We start from the raw sequence: 16,155 nt of genomic DNA, 5'->3' as shown, positions 1-16,155 counted from the left end.
GATTAATAGTAGGGTAAGGGGTAAAATTCCCACAAATAAACACGGTTTCTAATCTTTCCTATACACTCCCCCCAACACCTTCGTGGGTGTTCTATCCTTATTCTGTTGCTAAGCTCTGTCCCATAAACACTGCCGTTACTACACTAGTACTGCTTATTTGAACAGGTACATGAACGTAAATCGAAACAACGAAAAGAAGAAAAAATAATAAATAAATAACAGGTGATAAATCAAAAAAGGATTCCCTCGTGCATAGTGCCGGGTGAGTGCTCAGTGAGAGAGGGATCCAGTGTGGAAACCCGACGCGCGTTTCGGAGTGCTAGACTCCTTCGTCATCCCAGAGCCCGGCGGGAGGGAGTCCCTGAGGGTGGGGGCACCCTCAGGGCACTATAGTGCCAGGAAAACGAGTGTTTTCCTGGCACTATAGTGGTCCTTTAAGGTCACATGAACCATTTGTTGGCATCAAACTCTGTTACCTATATAAGCAGATCACCCCCAGGAGTGCTTTTACACATTTTGAAAAAAAAAAAAAAACTTTATATAAAGGTGAAACGCATTCGGTTTGTTCTTTTTGGTCTTTTATATTATTATTGCCATTTATATAACAGATTCTGTAACACTGAACTGCATCTATTGGAAGCGCAACCATCCACCTACTGTGAATTAATGTGAAAATGTATTGCTTTAGAAAAAGTGGAATAAAAACTTGGAAGTGGCCTTCCCGCAAAAGTTAGTGTATATGTATGAGGCGTGTTCAAAATGTCAGATCTAGGCTACTAGCGAGACATGTAATCACCTGTGCAAGTGACCAACAGCAGCATTTTCTTATAAGTACACATCATGCAAATGCTGGAATGGTATGGGGTGTGAAGAACTTTTTTTTGTTAACACATGGGCCGATTTAAATGCACAAAGTATTTAAATGGAGGTGAGAATTTGTTTAAAGGTTATAGGTCAGTGAAAATTATCTATTTTCCTTGAATTTCAAAGTTTTGTTTTTAACATGGCAGGAATAGGTGACCTAAAATTCCATGGTAAAAAAAAAAGATTGGTGTCTAATATTCAGCTTATGAAGAAGACCTAGCAGTAATGAGAAATGCTCGAGCATGCTTTTAGAGTAACAGTTTTTGCTCCACCAAGTGTTTTATTTTTGTTTTTTTTTAATAAACATTTCATTGACAATAAAATGATGTACATTCAAAAAAGGAAAACACTGAAAAGACTTATGTACATTGTATATACACTTAAATAAATCATTTAAAATACAAACCTAGGCACAGATAGATAAATAAAAAAGTACATTATTTTGAGGTGATGTGTAGTTCTATTCCCAGCAGTAGGAACAAGTTAAACTTTTGTGTCCATAAGAACATTGCCATCATTATCTTTAATCCTTACTCTGCCAGAAGCATATTTAGTTTCTTGTTGACCATTGTTATATACAGTTTTGATTGTTCCATCAGGATATTCTCTTCTTTTGAACTGTGGAGTATGCAGTTCTCGTTGCCCATTGTCAAAGGCAATAATTTTGCTTCCATCCCTGTGTGGGCAGTAAAGGGGAGAAAAGAAAATTGTGAAAATGTTTGTCATCCAGGATACACAATAACATCTAGTGAGGTATTTGACGTATGTAACATGCAGGGTTATTCACCAGAAGCGTAAGGGTAGATAATTGAGTGACAAACTTTAGACAGAATATAGCTTGGTCATTTTTAGCTTGAATTTTGCAATTCTGATTTCAGGAAGTGTTAACATGAACTGTAATTTGGCATTTTGCAACATATTATATACACTTTGTAACATATTGGTGTCTGCTTCCCAGCTCACATTTTAAATAATTGTATTCATAATGCTGCAGAAAAATTGAAACTAGATGTTAAATATTTTTACAATATACCTACCACTTTTTCCATATTTACACTGTTGGTTCAAACTGGAAACAATATTGTGATTTTTATTGAGATAGAAAAGATGCCACAGGCATAAAGGGTTAAGTTGTCCTGTTGGTTCAGTGAGGGAAAGTTAGTGAAAGCTCATGACCCGCCCGGTTAGATTGTTGGGCAGATTTGATGACACAGCTGTTGCTGAGAACAAGAGCTAGCTGGGGATTGGTTGCTGGCCGTGAGTGAGAAAAAGAGCGGGAAGCCGGGTAAGCATAAAAGTGGCAACGCGACCCCTCCCCTACTTGCTAACTTTCTTTATAATTATTGTCGTGGTGTTGGAAAGCATTGGGGCAAAGTCATCCACAGGTTCAAGTCCTGAGGAAGGAAGATTAGTGTTCAAACTCAAGGAAATCGGTCTAGATGAAAATGCTTGTTCTTGGGTAGAACATTGGCTTAAAAACAGAGTACAAAGAGTTGTCGTTAATGGTAAATTTTCAAGCTGGACAGAGGTGGCAAGTGGTGTCCCTCAGGGGTCTGTTCTGGGACCCCTTCTATTTAACATGTTTATAAATGATCTTGAAGACAGCATTGAAAGTCATGTTTCGGTGTTTGCAGATGACACAAAACTTTGTAAAATAATACAATGTGAGCAAGATATTACTTTGCTGCAGAGGGATTTAGATAGACTGGAGGACTGGGCACTTAAATGGCAGATTAAATGTAATGTTGAAAAATGCAAAGTTATGCACTTTGGCGTAAAGAATACACAAGCAACGTATACCCTTAATGGAAGCGAATTAGGGATAACAACACACGAAAAGGACTTGGGAATTGTTATAGACAACAAACTATGCAACAATGTGCAATGTCAATCAGCAGTGGCCAAGGCCAGTAGGGTATTGTCATGCATGAAAAAGGGCATTCATTCACGGGACGAGAATATCATTTTGCCTCTTTATAAATTACTGGTAAGACCACACATTGAATATGCTGTGCAATTTTGGGCACCTGTTCTTAAGAAGGATATTATGGCACTAGAAAAAGTGCAGAGGCGGGCTACAAAATTAATAAAAGGAATGGAACATATCAGCTATGAAGAAAGGTTAACAAATTTAAACCTGTTTAGTTTAGGAAAAACGTCGCCTGAGAGGGGATATGATAACATTATACAAATATATTCGAGGCCAATACAAACCATTGTGTGGAAATCTATTCACAAACCGGACTTTACATAGGACACGAGGTCATGCGTTTAGACTAGAAGAAAGAAGATTTCGTCTAAGGCAAAGGAAAGTTTTTTTTTTACTGTAAGAACAATCAGGATGTGGAATTCTCTGCCTGAAGAAGTGGTTTTATCAGAGTCCATACAGATGCTCAAACAGCTACTAGATGCATACTTGCAAAAACAGAATATTCAAGGATATAATCTTTCAATATAGGGTAATAACTGCTTGATCCAAGGATAAATCTGACTGCCATTCTGGGGTCAAGAAGGAATTTTTTTCCTAGCTTGTTGCAAAATTGGAAGTGCTTCAAACTGTTTTTTTTTGCCTTCTTTTGGATCAACAGCAAAAAACATATGTGAGGAAGGCTGAACTTGATGGACGCAAGTCTCTTTTCAGCTATGTAACTGTGTTAAATGGTTGTATATAAAAGGCGGTCAGGTTAGCTATGACTGACTGGCAATTAAGTGATGGTAAAAGTTTTGGAAGTAAAGTGAAATATTTATGTGAATATGTTACCGTTATAAAGTTATGGTGGTATGCCCCTTTTAAACTTTAAATAAACACCACGGCCAAGCCCATTGAAACATAAATAAACGGTGTTTGTGTTTATTGTGTGGTCTAAGTTATTTATTTATTATTGCCATTTATATAGCGCCAACAGATTCCGTAGCGCTTTACAATATTATGAGAGGGGGATTTAACTATAAATAGGACAATTACAAATAAACTTACAGGAACAATAGGTTGAAGAGGACCCTGCTCAAACGAGCTTACATTCTATAGGAGGTGGGGTGTAAAACACATTAGGACAGGAGTTTACAATCAAATAGGTGGGCTGCCCTTTAGGAGAGGGCAAGAGACAGGTATGTGAGGTAAGGGTTAGTCTTGGAGGCCATAAGCTTTCCTAAAGAGATGGGTTTTAAGGCACTTCTTAAAAGATGCAAGACTAGGGGAGAGTCTGATGGCGGTAGGCAGGCTATTCCATAGGAAGGGAGCCGCCCGCGAGAAGTCCTGCAAGCGCGAGTTGGCTGTATGAGTGCGGACAACGGACAGGAGGTGGTCACGGGCAGAACGGAGAGACCGAGAAGGGACATACCTATGGATCTGTGAGGAGATATAAGAGGGGCTAGAGTTGTTCAGTGCTTTATAGGTGTGAGTTAGTACCTTGAATTGACTCCTATAGCATACAGGAAGCCAATGTAAGGACTGGCAGAGGGGTGAGGTGTGAGAGAAACGACTAGAGAGGAAAATCAATCTAGCAGCAGCATTCATTACGGACTGTAAGGGTGCAGTACGGCTATTGGGGAGACCAATCAGGAGAGGGTTACAATAATCCATGCGTGAAATTACTAGAGCATGGACAAGCTCCTTGGTAGTATCTGGTGCAAGAAAGGGGCGGATGCGGGCTATGTTTTTAAGATGGAATCTACAGGATTTGGCAACATGCTGGATGTGAGGCTCAAAGGTGAGACCAGAGTCAAGTATGACGCCAAGACAGCGCGCTTGCAAGGATGGACTGATGTTGGTACCACAAACTTGGAGGGAGAGCGAAAGAGGAGGATCAGTATTAGGAGGAGGAAAGACAAGGAGCTCAGTTTTTGAGAGATTGAGTTTCAGAAAGCGGGAGGACATCCAGTCAGAGATGGAAGAAAGGCAAGCAGTGACACGTTGCAGGACGGCAGGGGAGAGGTCCGGGGAGGAGAGATATAGCTGGGTGTCATCGGCGTACAGGTGGTAGTGAAATCCAAAAGAGGTAATAAGTTTGCCAAGAGAGGCAGTATAAAGAGAAAATAGAAGGGGACCAAGGACGGAGCCTTGGGGAACTCCAACCGAGACAGGGCAAGGGGAGGAGGTATCATTAGAAAAGGAGACACTGAATGAGCGTTGGGAGAGATAAGAGGAAAACCATGAGAGGACAGAGTCACAGAGACCAAGCGATTGAAGAGCTTGAAGAAGGAGAGCATGATCAACGGTGTCAAAGGCCGCTGAGAGGTCAAGAAGAATTAGTATGGAGTAGTGGCCTTTGGATTTAGCTGCGATTAGGTCGTTAGTAACTTTGATAAGGGCAGTCTCTGTAGAGTGGAGAGGGCGGAAGCCAGATTGAAGAGGGTCAAGGAGAGAGTTGGAATTGAGAAAATGAGACACACGGGTAAAGACAAGTCTTTCCAGAAGCTTTGAGGAAAAAGGGAGTAGGGATATGGGACGGTAGTTAGAGGGGGTGGATGGGTCGAGGGATGGTTTTTTTAGTATAGGTACTACAGTGGCATGTTTAAGGTCAGCAGGGACGATGCCAGAGGAGAGCGAGCAGTTGAAGATGTGTGTTAGAGAAGGCACGAGACAAGTGGAGAGAGATCTAATAAGGTGAGATGGGACAGGATCGAGCGGGCAAGTGGTGGGGCGAGAGGAGCAAAGAAGAGCAGCCACCTCTTGGTCAGTAGCTGGGGAGAATGTCTGAAGGGTAGGAAAGGCATGATCTATGTGTGATTGAGAAACAGAAAGGCAAGGAGGGGAGAATTCTTTCCTTAGCTGTTCAATCTTGTCAGTGAAGTAACATGCGAAGTTATCAGCAGTAAGGTTAGTTTTGGGGGTGGCCACAGCAGGGCGAAGAAGAGAATTAAAGGTGTGAAAGAGACGCCTGGGGTTGCGGGAACATGAACTAATGAGAGTGGAAAAATAGGACTGTTTGGCAAGGGCAAGGGCTGCACTGTATGAACACAATATGAATCTATAATGGAGAAAGACTGACTGGGTGCGAGACTTCCTCCAGGAGCGTTCAGCACAACGGGAGCATCTTTGCAGGTAGCGCGTTGATTTAGTATGCCATGGTTGGGGGCGGGTCCTCCTCGAGGTGCTTGTTTGGAGTGGCGCTGCAGTGTTCAAGGCAGATGTAAGAGTAGAGTTATATATGGAGATGGCCAGTGAAGGACAGGAGAGGGAAGGGATGGACAGCAGTTGTGAATCAATATCAGCTGACAACTGCTGGAGATCAAGAGAATTAAGGTCCCTCCTGAGTTGAGGGGGGTTAGGCTGAGGTTTTTGGGTGAGGGGGTATGTGAGATATATGTGAGATATTTATGCCTACAATACATACACAGGCAGTTGCTCTCTCTCAAGGTGTTTATTTTTTGGTATTGGAATATTAATACACTTTTGCAGTGTTAGTCTTTTTTTATTTCAAGAAATTCCACCTACTCTAAACAAAAGCTTTTTGAGCATATTTTTAGTGAACTCTACCTCTATCAACTGTATTCACTCATGAGTGCATTGAACGGAAAAGTGACTCCTGTAGAAGTTCTAAACAATTTGGTTTTCCGTCAATGTTTTATCTGAACATTTGACTAAAAAATGTATACCTCTGAAGGTTAAGGAACTTTTATCTCAAAAACGCAATTACTTCTCTGCAGAAATAAAAGAGCCTCTACAGTAATGGTTTGGAATATTTGAACAGGCGGTTGAAGCCCCTGCAATATTTTACTAAGATGTCCCTCCATGAGGTACCTAATTAAAGTGATGTAAAAGCTACTGTTCAATGCCTGATTGAGAAGGAAGTTCCAATTCATGATGTGAATCGATTTGACCAACTTAATACTCTTAAAATATTTACAGTACAATATAAAAACGGGCAAACTATTTTAAAGCTCTAAACTGTTATGTTTGTTGACAAAAAAAATTCAGATGACTAGGACTAAAATTAAACTGGAATTTGCCAACAACATTAACACTGGCTCTAAAAGTACTGATGGTCATTCAGAATGGTTGAAAATTGCTTAAAATGCTTCTTGCTATCTCTCCTTACTATGGCAATGTGAAGCAACACTTTTCCCTTATGCAGGCTCAATGGGGAAAAAAATTAAAAGTTACTTAAAAAGCAATAAAAATGTATCAAACAAATTCAATCTTCAGAGAGGAATAGTTAGGCACAAGAAGTAGAGAACAGCGATAAAAGCATTACCGGCAGTTAATAGGCCTGTTTATGGATAACTAGCAGTATATTCAAATCATTAATTTTCTGGGTTTGACAGTGTGATACAGCCGTAGTGCAGTCAAGAATCCTTTTTGAGGTGTTGGACAGTGGTGCATACGAGGGGCCAGTTGCTCAGTGTTTTTCATGGATGTGACGCATCATCCCAGTGAAGAAAATATCCTCGATAGAAAGCCCAAACCCTCGACCTTCAGTGCACTCACGTGACTAAATTCCAGCCCACAAGAATCTGCTCCTGGAGGCGTCCTCTTTTTTTACTTTACAGAATATGGTAACCCTATCAAAAAAGAATGGACGGGACCATGGCAAAGGACTTGGTCCTATAACCAATTCACTGATTTGAAGTGGTTATAGTGACTACAGTATCAGTTTATATATAAGAAAATTTAAATAAACTAATTCGAGCAGAGAATTATAACATAACATTATAAAACTAAGGAAAAATACAAGTACTACAAGTCTCCCTGGTGTCAGTAGAAATAACTTACGGTTTTATAGTTATGATGGTGCCATCTGGAAATATACTCTCCTCTGTTCCATCAGTGTTAAGATTTTTTATAGTTTGATCGGGGAATGTGATCTCTTTCTTTCCATCTGGAAAATGCTTTTCTGTAAGAAAAATATATAGGATTTCACCTCAAAAAATTATGCTGCTAAACTGTTGACAAAGTTGGAAAGGGGTGTCCAAAATATAAGACATTTAATTTGTTAACTCACTGAAATTATTAAAAAGGGACACTCAAGGCACCATAACCACTTAAAGCAAATGGTTATAGTGCATCGAGGGCCCTAGCACTATCCTACAGTTCAGTGTTAAGCCATTTATTGAACAATGCATTCAGCTTTAGCAATACCTACTCATACTAGTGATGGGCAGCACTCCGCTGACAGAAGCATTCACCTGTGCAGCAGTGGGGCCTGGTTGCCAGGGATACCCCACTCAGTGTTAAAATATTCTAGAACACTAAATAGTGAGATATTACATGGGGACTTTAGGCACCATAATCGCTTCATCTCCTTGAATTGGTTATGGTGTTTGGAGTGTGACTTTGAATTTGAATGATGTAAAAGGTCTCCATAACAACATTGCATACCTGCAAATGATAGGGTACATAGAATACCGATCACTCTTCTTTCCCATATTGGTTTCTGACTGCAGAGATATGCTACAACTATTACCAGCACGGACCTCACTCTGCCCCTGGAGAGGGCTGATTCACAGCCGCACTTGTTCAGTGGCTCAAAAATCTCTACACACGGTCCAGATCACAATATTGTGTTTAAATAATTATGCTATATCTTTACAAAACCATTCCACTCATCCCATGTGTTATAGGGACACTATAGTAACCAGAACTACAGTTAATTGCCCTGGTGTCTAAAAGCCTGCAAGGACAGGGAAAAGGCAGTATTTACATTACTATCTAGAAACACCTCTAATGGTCATCCCTCAGACGGCCACTAGAGGTGATTGCTGGGGCATTAATTTTCAGCATCTCCACACTCTGCATTGAGGAGTGAGGGGCCAGTTGCAACTAGATCCGCGCTGTGCTGGAGGCTCTAAAATAGGTTTTTACACCTAGAGTTTCAGGAATACTTGTTTGTATTCCCGAAACTTTAGGTTTTCTTAGCCCACAAATCCCTTCTGGATTTAATGGTTATTAGACCTCCATAGAGCAGAACTAGACTTTCTAATCAAAAAGAACCTTTAAAAAAAAAAAGGGAAGCTTGTTTTTTTTGGGGCGGGGGGAGGGGAAGGGGGAAGAGAGTTAGGGTTTATATGCATTAACACTTTCACTACCAAGCAGTTTTCAATTAAATATAAGATTAGCATAAAATTCATTTGAAGCAAGGGATGTGTAGCTAGCATATACATGTTACAACATATCAAAATTGTTTATAGATTTCTTTGAAAACAAAGTTTAAAATTATGTAAATTTACACATTTTTCATTTTTACTTGTTAGTATAAAAGCAAAAAAAATCAATTTCTCACATACGGTAGATGAGAGGAAAAAAAAAAAAACATGGTTAATTAAAATGGTAAAATACCTTGTTGTCGGTATTTGTAAGGTCCCTGAAGGCATTACTAGTAGTGCAGCTTACTACAAATTGCAACGGAATGCCTGCATTCTGTTAAATCCCATTTCTAAAATAAAATTTATGTAAAACGGTTATAGAAATATTTATTAATCTCTGCAATACTGATATATTGCGGACAGTGTCCATTCACTCCTCTCCCCTTCCTGACTATAAAAATTAAATGATCCATTTAAACTTCCTTCTTAGCTTCATATACCAAATTTATAATTCAGAAGTTACAGATTGAAAGACTAATTACACACCAATTTGTCCATTGGAAAATTGCAGTATTTCAAGTCCATCTGGGTACGTTGTATGTGTAGTTTCGGCATCAGCGTAGTAGTAAATCTAGAAGTATATTAAGATAATTGCATACAGTTGTTTTGTTGGTTTTAACATATAGTATAAAACAAGCAAACACAGTTAAGATACATACCACTCTCTGATCAGCCATCACTTGCTTCACATCTCCATTGAAGAATGTTACAGTTGTTGATTTTCCATCAGCACTCACTTCCTTACGCGTCCCATTTGGGAATAAAATTACATGACTGCCATTTCTTAGAATCCGCTCTATCTAAAATAAATAAGAAATGAAAAGGCTGACACAAAATGTGATAGTGTGTTCTCTCAAATGTGGACATCCAGAAGCAGAACTCCTTTGTAAAGTAGGGAAAAAAAAAATGTGAAACAGAATGGTTACAGTTACGAGGTTCATGATTAATATCAGCACGCTGCAGCTCATGCCTTCATTAATCCACTTGCTGACGTACAGGTGATGCAGTGAATGGTATTCAGCCACCAAGCACTCAAAAGACCAGTGGATAAGACATTACCAGTTTAAATGGAACCAGTTTAAATGGAAAATGCAGGCTGCATTAGTTCACTTAACATACCTCATGTCATATATGTTGCATGATATGAACTCAATAGAATTTGAAATACAGAGATAGATAGATATATATTCCTGTGAAGTTCTCACCTTCCCATCAGAATAGCAGATTTCTCCCTGAACATCATCTTCACTCCCCTTAAGTACAGGGGTTTGACTTTTCTGCTCTGTTACCAATACATTATCCGAAGACTGTAGCAAAACAAAGATGGGCATTATAACAGTACAATGACAGAAACAAAGATATTTGCATATTAATTGGGAATGTAAACTTAATATTCTAGGAGTGCTCAATACTAAGAATTATTGTAACCCCCTTAAAAGACGTTCCACAATACCCACGGCAGAGTGGGCTTTAACAACATTATGACAGCATAGAACATCCTAATATTTTGGTGTAGGGTTAAATGCCTGTTCACATGTTGGGGGCGGGGTGGGGAGTGGGACCTGAGAGTCTTTCACATTAAGCTTTGTATTCTAGTCCTTGCTTTCTTTATAAGGGGACCTGTGTTTGTCACTTTGTTACTCATCTGCCTCAGCTTCGATCACGGTATGAGCGGCAGGGACAGCAAAACAAGTGTTGCAGCATGAGAGGGATACACCCCTCCCCTCCCCCCCCCCCCCCGCCCCCAGTAGATGGCATTGGGAAGCAGTTGGAAAATCCCTCTGTTAATGAGTTCTGGTTAGGATAATATAACAGTTAAAGATGCTTGGGGATACTATATGATTAAGTAAGGGTGGATGTACTGTGTGGGTGGATGTACTGTGTGCTCACATCATGCCCTTTATGTACATGGTCTATGTGCTTACATCTTGCTCTTTATGCAATTGACGTATGTGTTATCATTACTGGCATTTATAAAGCGCCAACAAATTCCACAGCGCTGTACAATTGGAAAAAAGACCGATACAACAGGTAGAGGACCCTGCCCGTGAGATTGCAATCTAAAGATTTACAATGAGCACTTTATGTTAATGATCAATGTATTTGCAGCATGTGTTCTGTGCATTTGGTGGATGTGTTTAGTTGAATAGTGGTATGCACTTAATTCTCACACTATAAAAGTGTATTGTTGAGAATGATTTCATTTATTTGCACTAGATTATACCAACTGTATTTGTATTCTGATGCACATTATTTGCACAAGGTTTATGGTTGGTTTATATTGGATAGATGTTTTTAGTTTGAATTGGAGGCTATATAGTTGTATTGTATAATATCTATATGTATTATTAGGCTGTTAAAGTTTTTATTAGTCAATGAGGGATAATATTCCTTATGTATTTGATGTATTTTGGCATTAGAAAAGGACTGCTAAAGTTTACATGGAGAGTACATCTTCCATTTTATTGTATATTTTATTAAATAGCTACTGTATGTCTGATTGATGGCCAACTATGTTTCATTGTGTTTGTATTTACACTACTAATAAAGTTGAATCTAATCTAAACTAAACTACCAAAAATGTAATTTGGATCCTAGACATGGAAGGCATTTAGAATCCAGGAATGATACGGCAACCTATTAGTTATTTTTCTTAAAGTTAGCTAGATGTGTAAAAATTATTATAGACAAAAATGTGGGGTGGGGGAGTGCCGCCACTCCCCCATTTTAAACATTTCATTCATACTTAATGTTGTGTTAGGTATACAGATAGGATACATACAAAATACAATATATAATACATATGGGTGGCACTTAAATTACAATGGAACAGACATATAAATGTTGGTTCAATCGGGTCTTAAGTGGTTTGTAACAACAACAAAGCCCTGGCCATATTTACCTTGGTGGGCTCTGGATTTGACATATTACAGACAAGAGAGGATTTGGAAGGCTTCATTGACTTTCCTAAAATGAAAAATATAACCGAATGTAAACCCATTTTGACTAAGCATGTATACACAAACAAAGCCTATACCATGGGTAGGCAACCTTCAGCAGTCTTGCTGTGGCTACATCTCCCCTGATGCTTTCCCAGTATTATGGTTAAGGGCATCAAGGGATATGTAGTCTACAATAACTGGAGTGCCATAGGTTGCCTACTCCTGACCATACCATTTTCAATAGCTAGAAGCTTTGGGAATACTTAGATAATCCCAATAAACTCTTACAGCTCTTCACTGACAGAGTATTCACACCTCCTAGCCTCCTACAGCTTAACTGTAATGTCAATCCCTTCATAAAGATGAAATATATATTTGCCGATTCTGCCATAAAGCAAAAACTTTATCTTCTCTCCTGAGCTGCCATCATGCAGTTTTGGTTGGTGTTACAATAATGTAATACCCACTTTTGGCTTCTGACTGCCTCCTGTCCCCTTTGTAATCTGATTAGCCCTGCTTTGGAAGCCTGCCCCCAGAAGAGCAATGATGCCTTCATTGCAGCATATCAGGTGTCAGAATAGGATGTTGGAGGGTTCTCCTGCTTTCTATGGACCACTCCAAGTTTCTGCTAGCACAATGTATGGATTATTTTTCCTCAATGAAGTGTCTAGGTGCCATGTGCCTCCCCAGTTTTAACCCTGCATATTAAAACATTTTCTTTGAAAGGTTAACCTGCCTCTAGCGGCTGTCAATATGACTAGAGGCAATTTTGTGAAATAACAGAATAAACTCTGCAATTTCAATCAGGTGGTCTCAGGAGGCCTCTTGAACCCTAGCAGCCTTGGCCCAGTCACCTAAACAGTGATTAGGACTACATATTTGTGCAAGAGAATTCATCATAGAGCAGACACAGGGCATAAACAATCTGGACTCAATCCAGGTAATTTACACAGACTTAGTAACCAAGAATCTTAATCTAATTTAGATTTCCTACTTAACTGGAAAGGAAAAACAAAATGAATATGTGTTCCTATTCGTGTCAATTCACACCACTCCTTCCCCTCCACATCAAATGAAGCAGCTGTACTAAGCGCTGCCTAACCAAACAGGTTCACTGGTAGCTCTTATCGGAGAAATGGAATGTCACAAGTCATAACACAAGCCAGCAGTTGTGATTGGCAATTAGGCAGAGTTGTCAGCAACTGTGCTTGTTCCCATAACCACTGGTTCTCATCCAGTAGTCCCCAGGATACAGAAAGCCACTGTTGGTGTCACTTCAAATGACAGACAGGTAAAGGTTAGTCCTCCAAATCCTTGTCACTTCGCCAGGGTTTAAATTTACACTCACTCCTGGCAAGTGATAATTTTGAACCCTTATCCATTGCACGGAAATAATTCACAGACAGCATTTTACATCTGCTAATAAGGTCCTGGAGACCTTTGTGTGACCAAATACTTCTCATATAATAAAATAAAATACCTGGTGAGTGGCTCTTCATTATCTTTATGCTCTTTTCTGGTTGAGAAACAGGAGGAGAGGTTTTGCTTTTCTCCGTAAAGTTTGATGGAATCTGAAATAAAGAGATATAAACGGGAAGCAAAATGTTATTTTTTTTTAGAAAAGCCAGTGTCACAGATACACAGGCACACACTAACACATGCAGATACAGACATACAGATCCAGACACATTGATACAAAAAAAAAAAAAATAACAAGTACAAAACAATATATACAGTCATCAACCCTCCCTCCTATTTTAGCCTCAAGTTTGCAATCCAGATTTAACTTTCTTAAATTTGCTGCTTAGTGAATAACCCAGAAAGCACAGTGTGTATAGAACTTACAGTGGAATCCAAATATCTCTGATGATTTACATTAGTTTCAGCAGGCTTCTTTTTGCTTTCTGTTGCTTCTGATTTTTTCCAGGTTTCCACACGGACCTTTTCCATGAACTTAATTTCCTCTCTGAGCTCGCCATTCTCCTTTAATAAGGTTTCAATCTGGTTTCGAAGTCGGATCTTTATGTTTGACCATTTTACCTCTTTACTTTTTAGCTCTTCTTGCAAATCTTTGACCTGTTGTTTCAAAGTCTTGACAAAGAAAGCACAACATGTTTCATTGAACAAAACTCACAACTAAAATCAGTGGTAATACAAACTCAACCAAAGATTACTATATCGGAGCTTATGTTATAATAAATATTGCAATGGACATTGCAGTTTGTTGTTTGTTTACTGCTCTTGAAACTTAAAAAAAAAAAAAAAAATTTATTAATATACTTACATGAGAGGTACCGTGTTTACCCGAAAATAAGACCGGGTCTTATATTAATTTTTCCCCCGAAAAACCCACTAGGGCTTATTCTGGGGTAAAACGTGTGCTAGAATCCAGGTCTATGTTTGGGGGAATTCCCCAAACACAGATAAGCTTACTCGCGAATAGAATTACGCAAAACTATGTTCGGGAAAAATTCCCCGAACATAGATTAGTGAACGGCTGGGGCTTATTTTTAGGGTAGGGCTTATATTAGGAGCACCCCTCAAAAATAAGCTAGGGCTTATTTTCAAGGGATGTCTTATTTTTGGGGAAACACGGTAGAAGAGCAACCAAATACTGTTGGAATAAAAAAAGATTAGGAAAAAAAGGGACTGGGTATAAACAAACATTCTCAAAACACCGTTTTATCACTTTAAAAAAAAAATTACACAAAACATCAGGAGTATTGAGGAGGAATGTACTTGTTAATTGTAACAAACCCACCTAGTAATCATTTAGAAATGCAATAGATTTTATGTGGACATAAAGAAGGTTTATATACACTCGCAGTCAAAAAGGAGACAAGAAGTAGAGGCTCAATTTTCTGATCAAAGAAATCTAATCTATCCCCCATGTTTTTTGTATTTTTCCATCACTATGTGCAAACTATGAATAGAACTTAAGCAGTTTAAGAGAATGAGCAGGTAGTACTGTATCTTCTGGACTCCATAACCCACAAAATCCAGTCTGATGTAGTAGACAGTCATGACACTGCCAGACACTGAACAAACACCAAAGGTTAAAATACTACTGCACAACCTAAATGGCACCACATCAAGTTTCTATTATGTAGATAATGCAGATTTGTTCATGTACAAGACCATATATTTAAAAAAAAAAAAAAAAAAGTAAAAATGAAAAAGCCACAATACATGCACATGCAACAGGACAGGGTTATAAAAGGTATACATGCAGATGCAATAATAGCCAATAAAATTGGAATGGAGGTATTCAGAGAGTAATGATGTCCTCAGTATTTCAGACTTTGTATCACGCTGAAATTCAATATTTTATTGTCAGTCTCCTTTTGAAAGTAATTTAAAATTTTCATTTTTAAAAATGTTCTCTCACCTGTATTTCTTCTCGTTCCTTTTTGTCTGGGATAGCTCTGGCTGCACTGGCATACTTCTCAAATACCTTACGTTCTTTCTGCAGCTTTTTAATTTCTTCTTTTTTCATTTCCTCAATCCGAGCCAACTCCTTTGTTTTTTGCAGCTCAAACTCTGCAACCTCTTTCCTATCATTAAAGACATAGAGAAGAGAACTTTCAGTTCAAAAGTAAATTTTTAAAACCTGTGTACAAACATTTTTTTTTTTTTACAACCTTTTTCTATAAAAAAAAAAAAAAAAAAGTTATAATGAAGGATGGAACAGAAAGGAGTCGAGCAAATGTTTAAAGTTGGTGGTGCCCAGTCATGCCAGTAGTAATATATATGTGTGATATTAAATAGTGTAACAAATTAAAAGCATAGAAATATAGAATGTGACGGCAGATAAGAACCATTCGGCCCATCCAGTCTGCCCAATTTTCTAAATACTCTCATTAGTCCCTGGCCTTATCTTATAGTTAGGATAGCCCTATGCCTATCCCACGCATGCTTAAACTCCTTTACCGTGTTAACCTCTACCACTTCAGCTGGAAGGCTATTCCATGCATCCACTACCCTCTCAGTAGAGTAATGCTTCCTGATATTATTTTTAAACCTTTGCCCCTCTAATTTAAGACTATGTCCTCTTGTTGTGGTAGTTTTTCTTCTTTTAACCCCTTAAGGACTGGAATGTTTTTGCGATGTTGTAAATTTGCGACCAGGCCTCTTTTTACACTTTTGTGGTGTTTGTATTTAGCTGTAATTGTCCGCTCTCTCATTTACTGTTCCTATACAAATTATATTTTTTTTTTTTTCAGGACAAAAAAGGCTTTCTTTGGGGGCGGGGCTTGACCTCCAA

The 16,155-nt window shown here is 38.8% G+C and overlaps 1 protein-coding gene across 2 annotated transcripts in view; it reads right to left on the bottom strand.

Moving 5' to 3' along the window:
- Positions 1–1,224: 1,224 nt before the first annotated feature.
- CENPJ (centromere protein J) overlaps positions 1,225–16,155 on the bottom strand; it is a 32,482-nt gene continuing 17,551 nt past the window's right edge. For both annotated transcript variants that reach the window (XM_063429999.1, XM_063430009.1), the window contains exons 9-17: positions 15,280–15,445; positions 13,737–13,982; positions 13,372–13,462; positions 11,852–11,916; positions 10,155–10,256; positions 9,609–9,749; positions 9,436–9,520; positions 7,580–7,700; positions 1,225–1,540 (exon numbers count right to left, since the gene is read on the bottom strand). In XM_063429999.1, coding sequence (XP_063286069.1) covers positions 1,348–1,540; positions 7,580–7,700; positions 9,436–9,520; positions 9,609–9,749; positions 10,155–10,256; positions 11,852–11,916; positions 13,372–13,462; positions 13,737–13,982; positions 15,280–15,445 — 1,210 coding nt within the window. In that variant the 3' untranslated portion in view covers positions 1,225–1,347. The remainder of the gene's footprint in view (positions 1,541–7,579; positions 7,701–9,435; positions 9,521–9,608; positions 9,750–10,154; positions 10,257–11,851; positions 11,917–13,371; positions 13,463–13,736; positions 13,983–15,279; positions 15,446–16,155) is intronic.

The sequence above is a fragment of the Pelobates fuscus genome, chromosome 1 (genome assembly GCF_036172605.1).
Source record: "Pelobates fuscus isolate aPelFus1 chromosome 1, aPelFus1.pri, whole genome shotgun sequence".
NCBI classification, from domain to species: Eukaryota; Metazoa; Chordata; class Amphibia; order Anura; family Pelobatidae; genus Pelobates; species Pelobates fuscus.
This window is presented reverse-complemented; position numbering and strand designations above follow the sequence as displayed.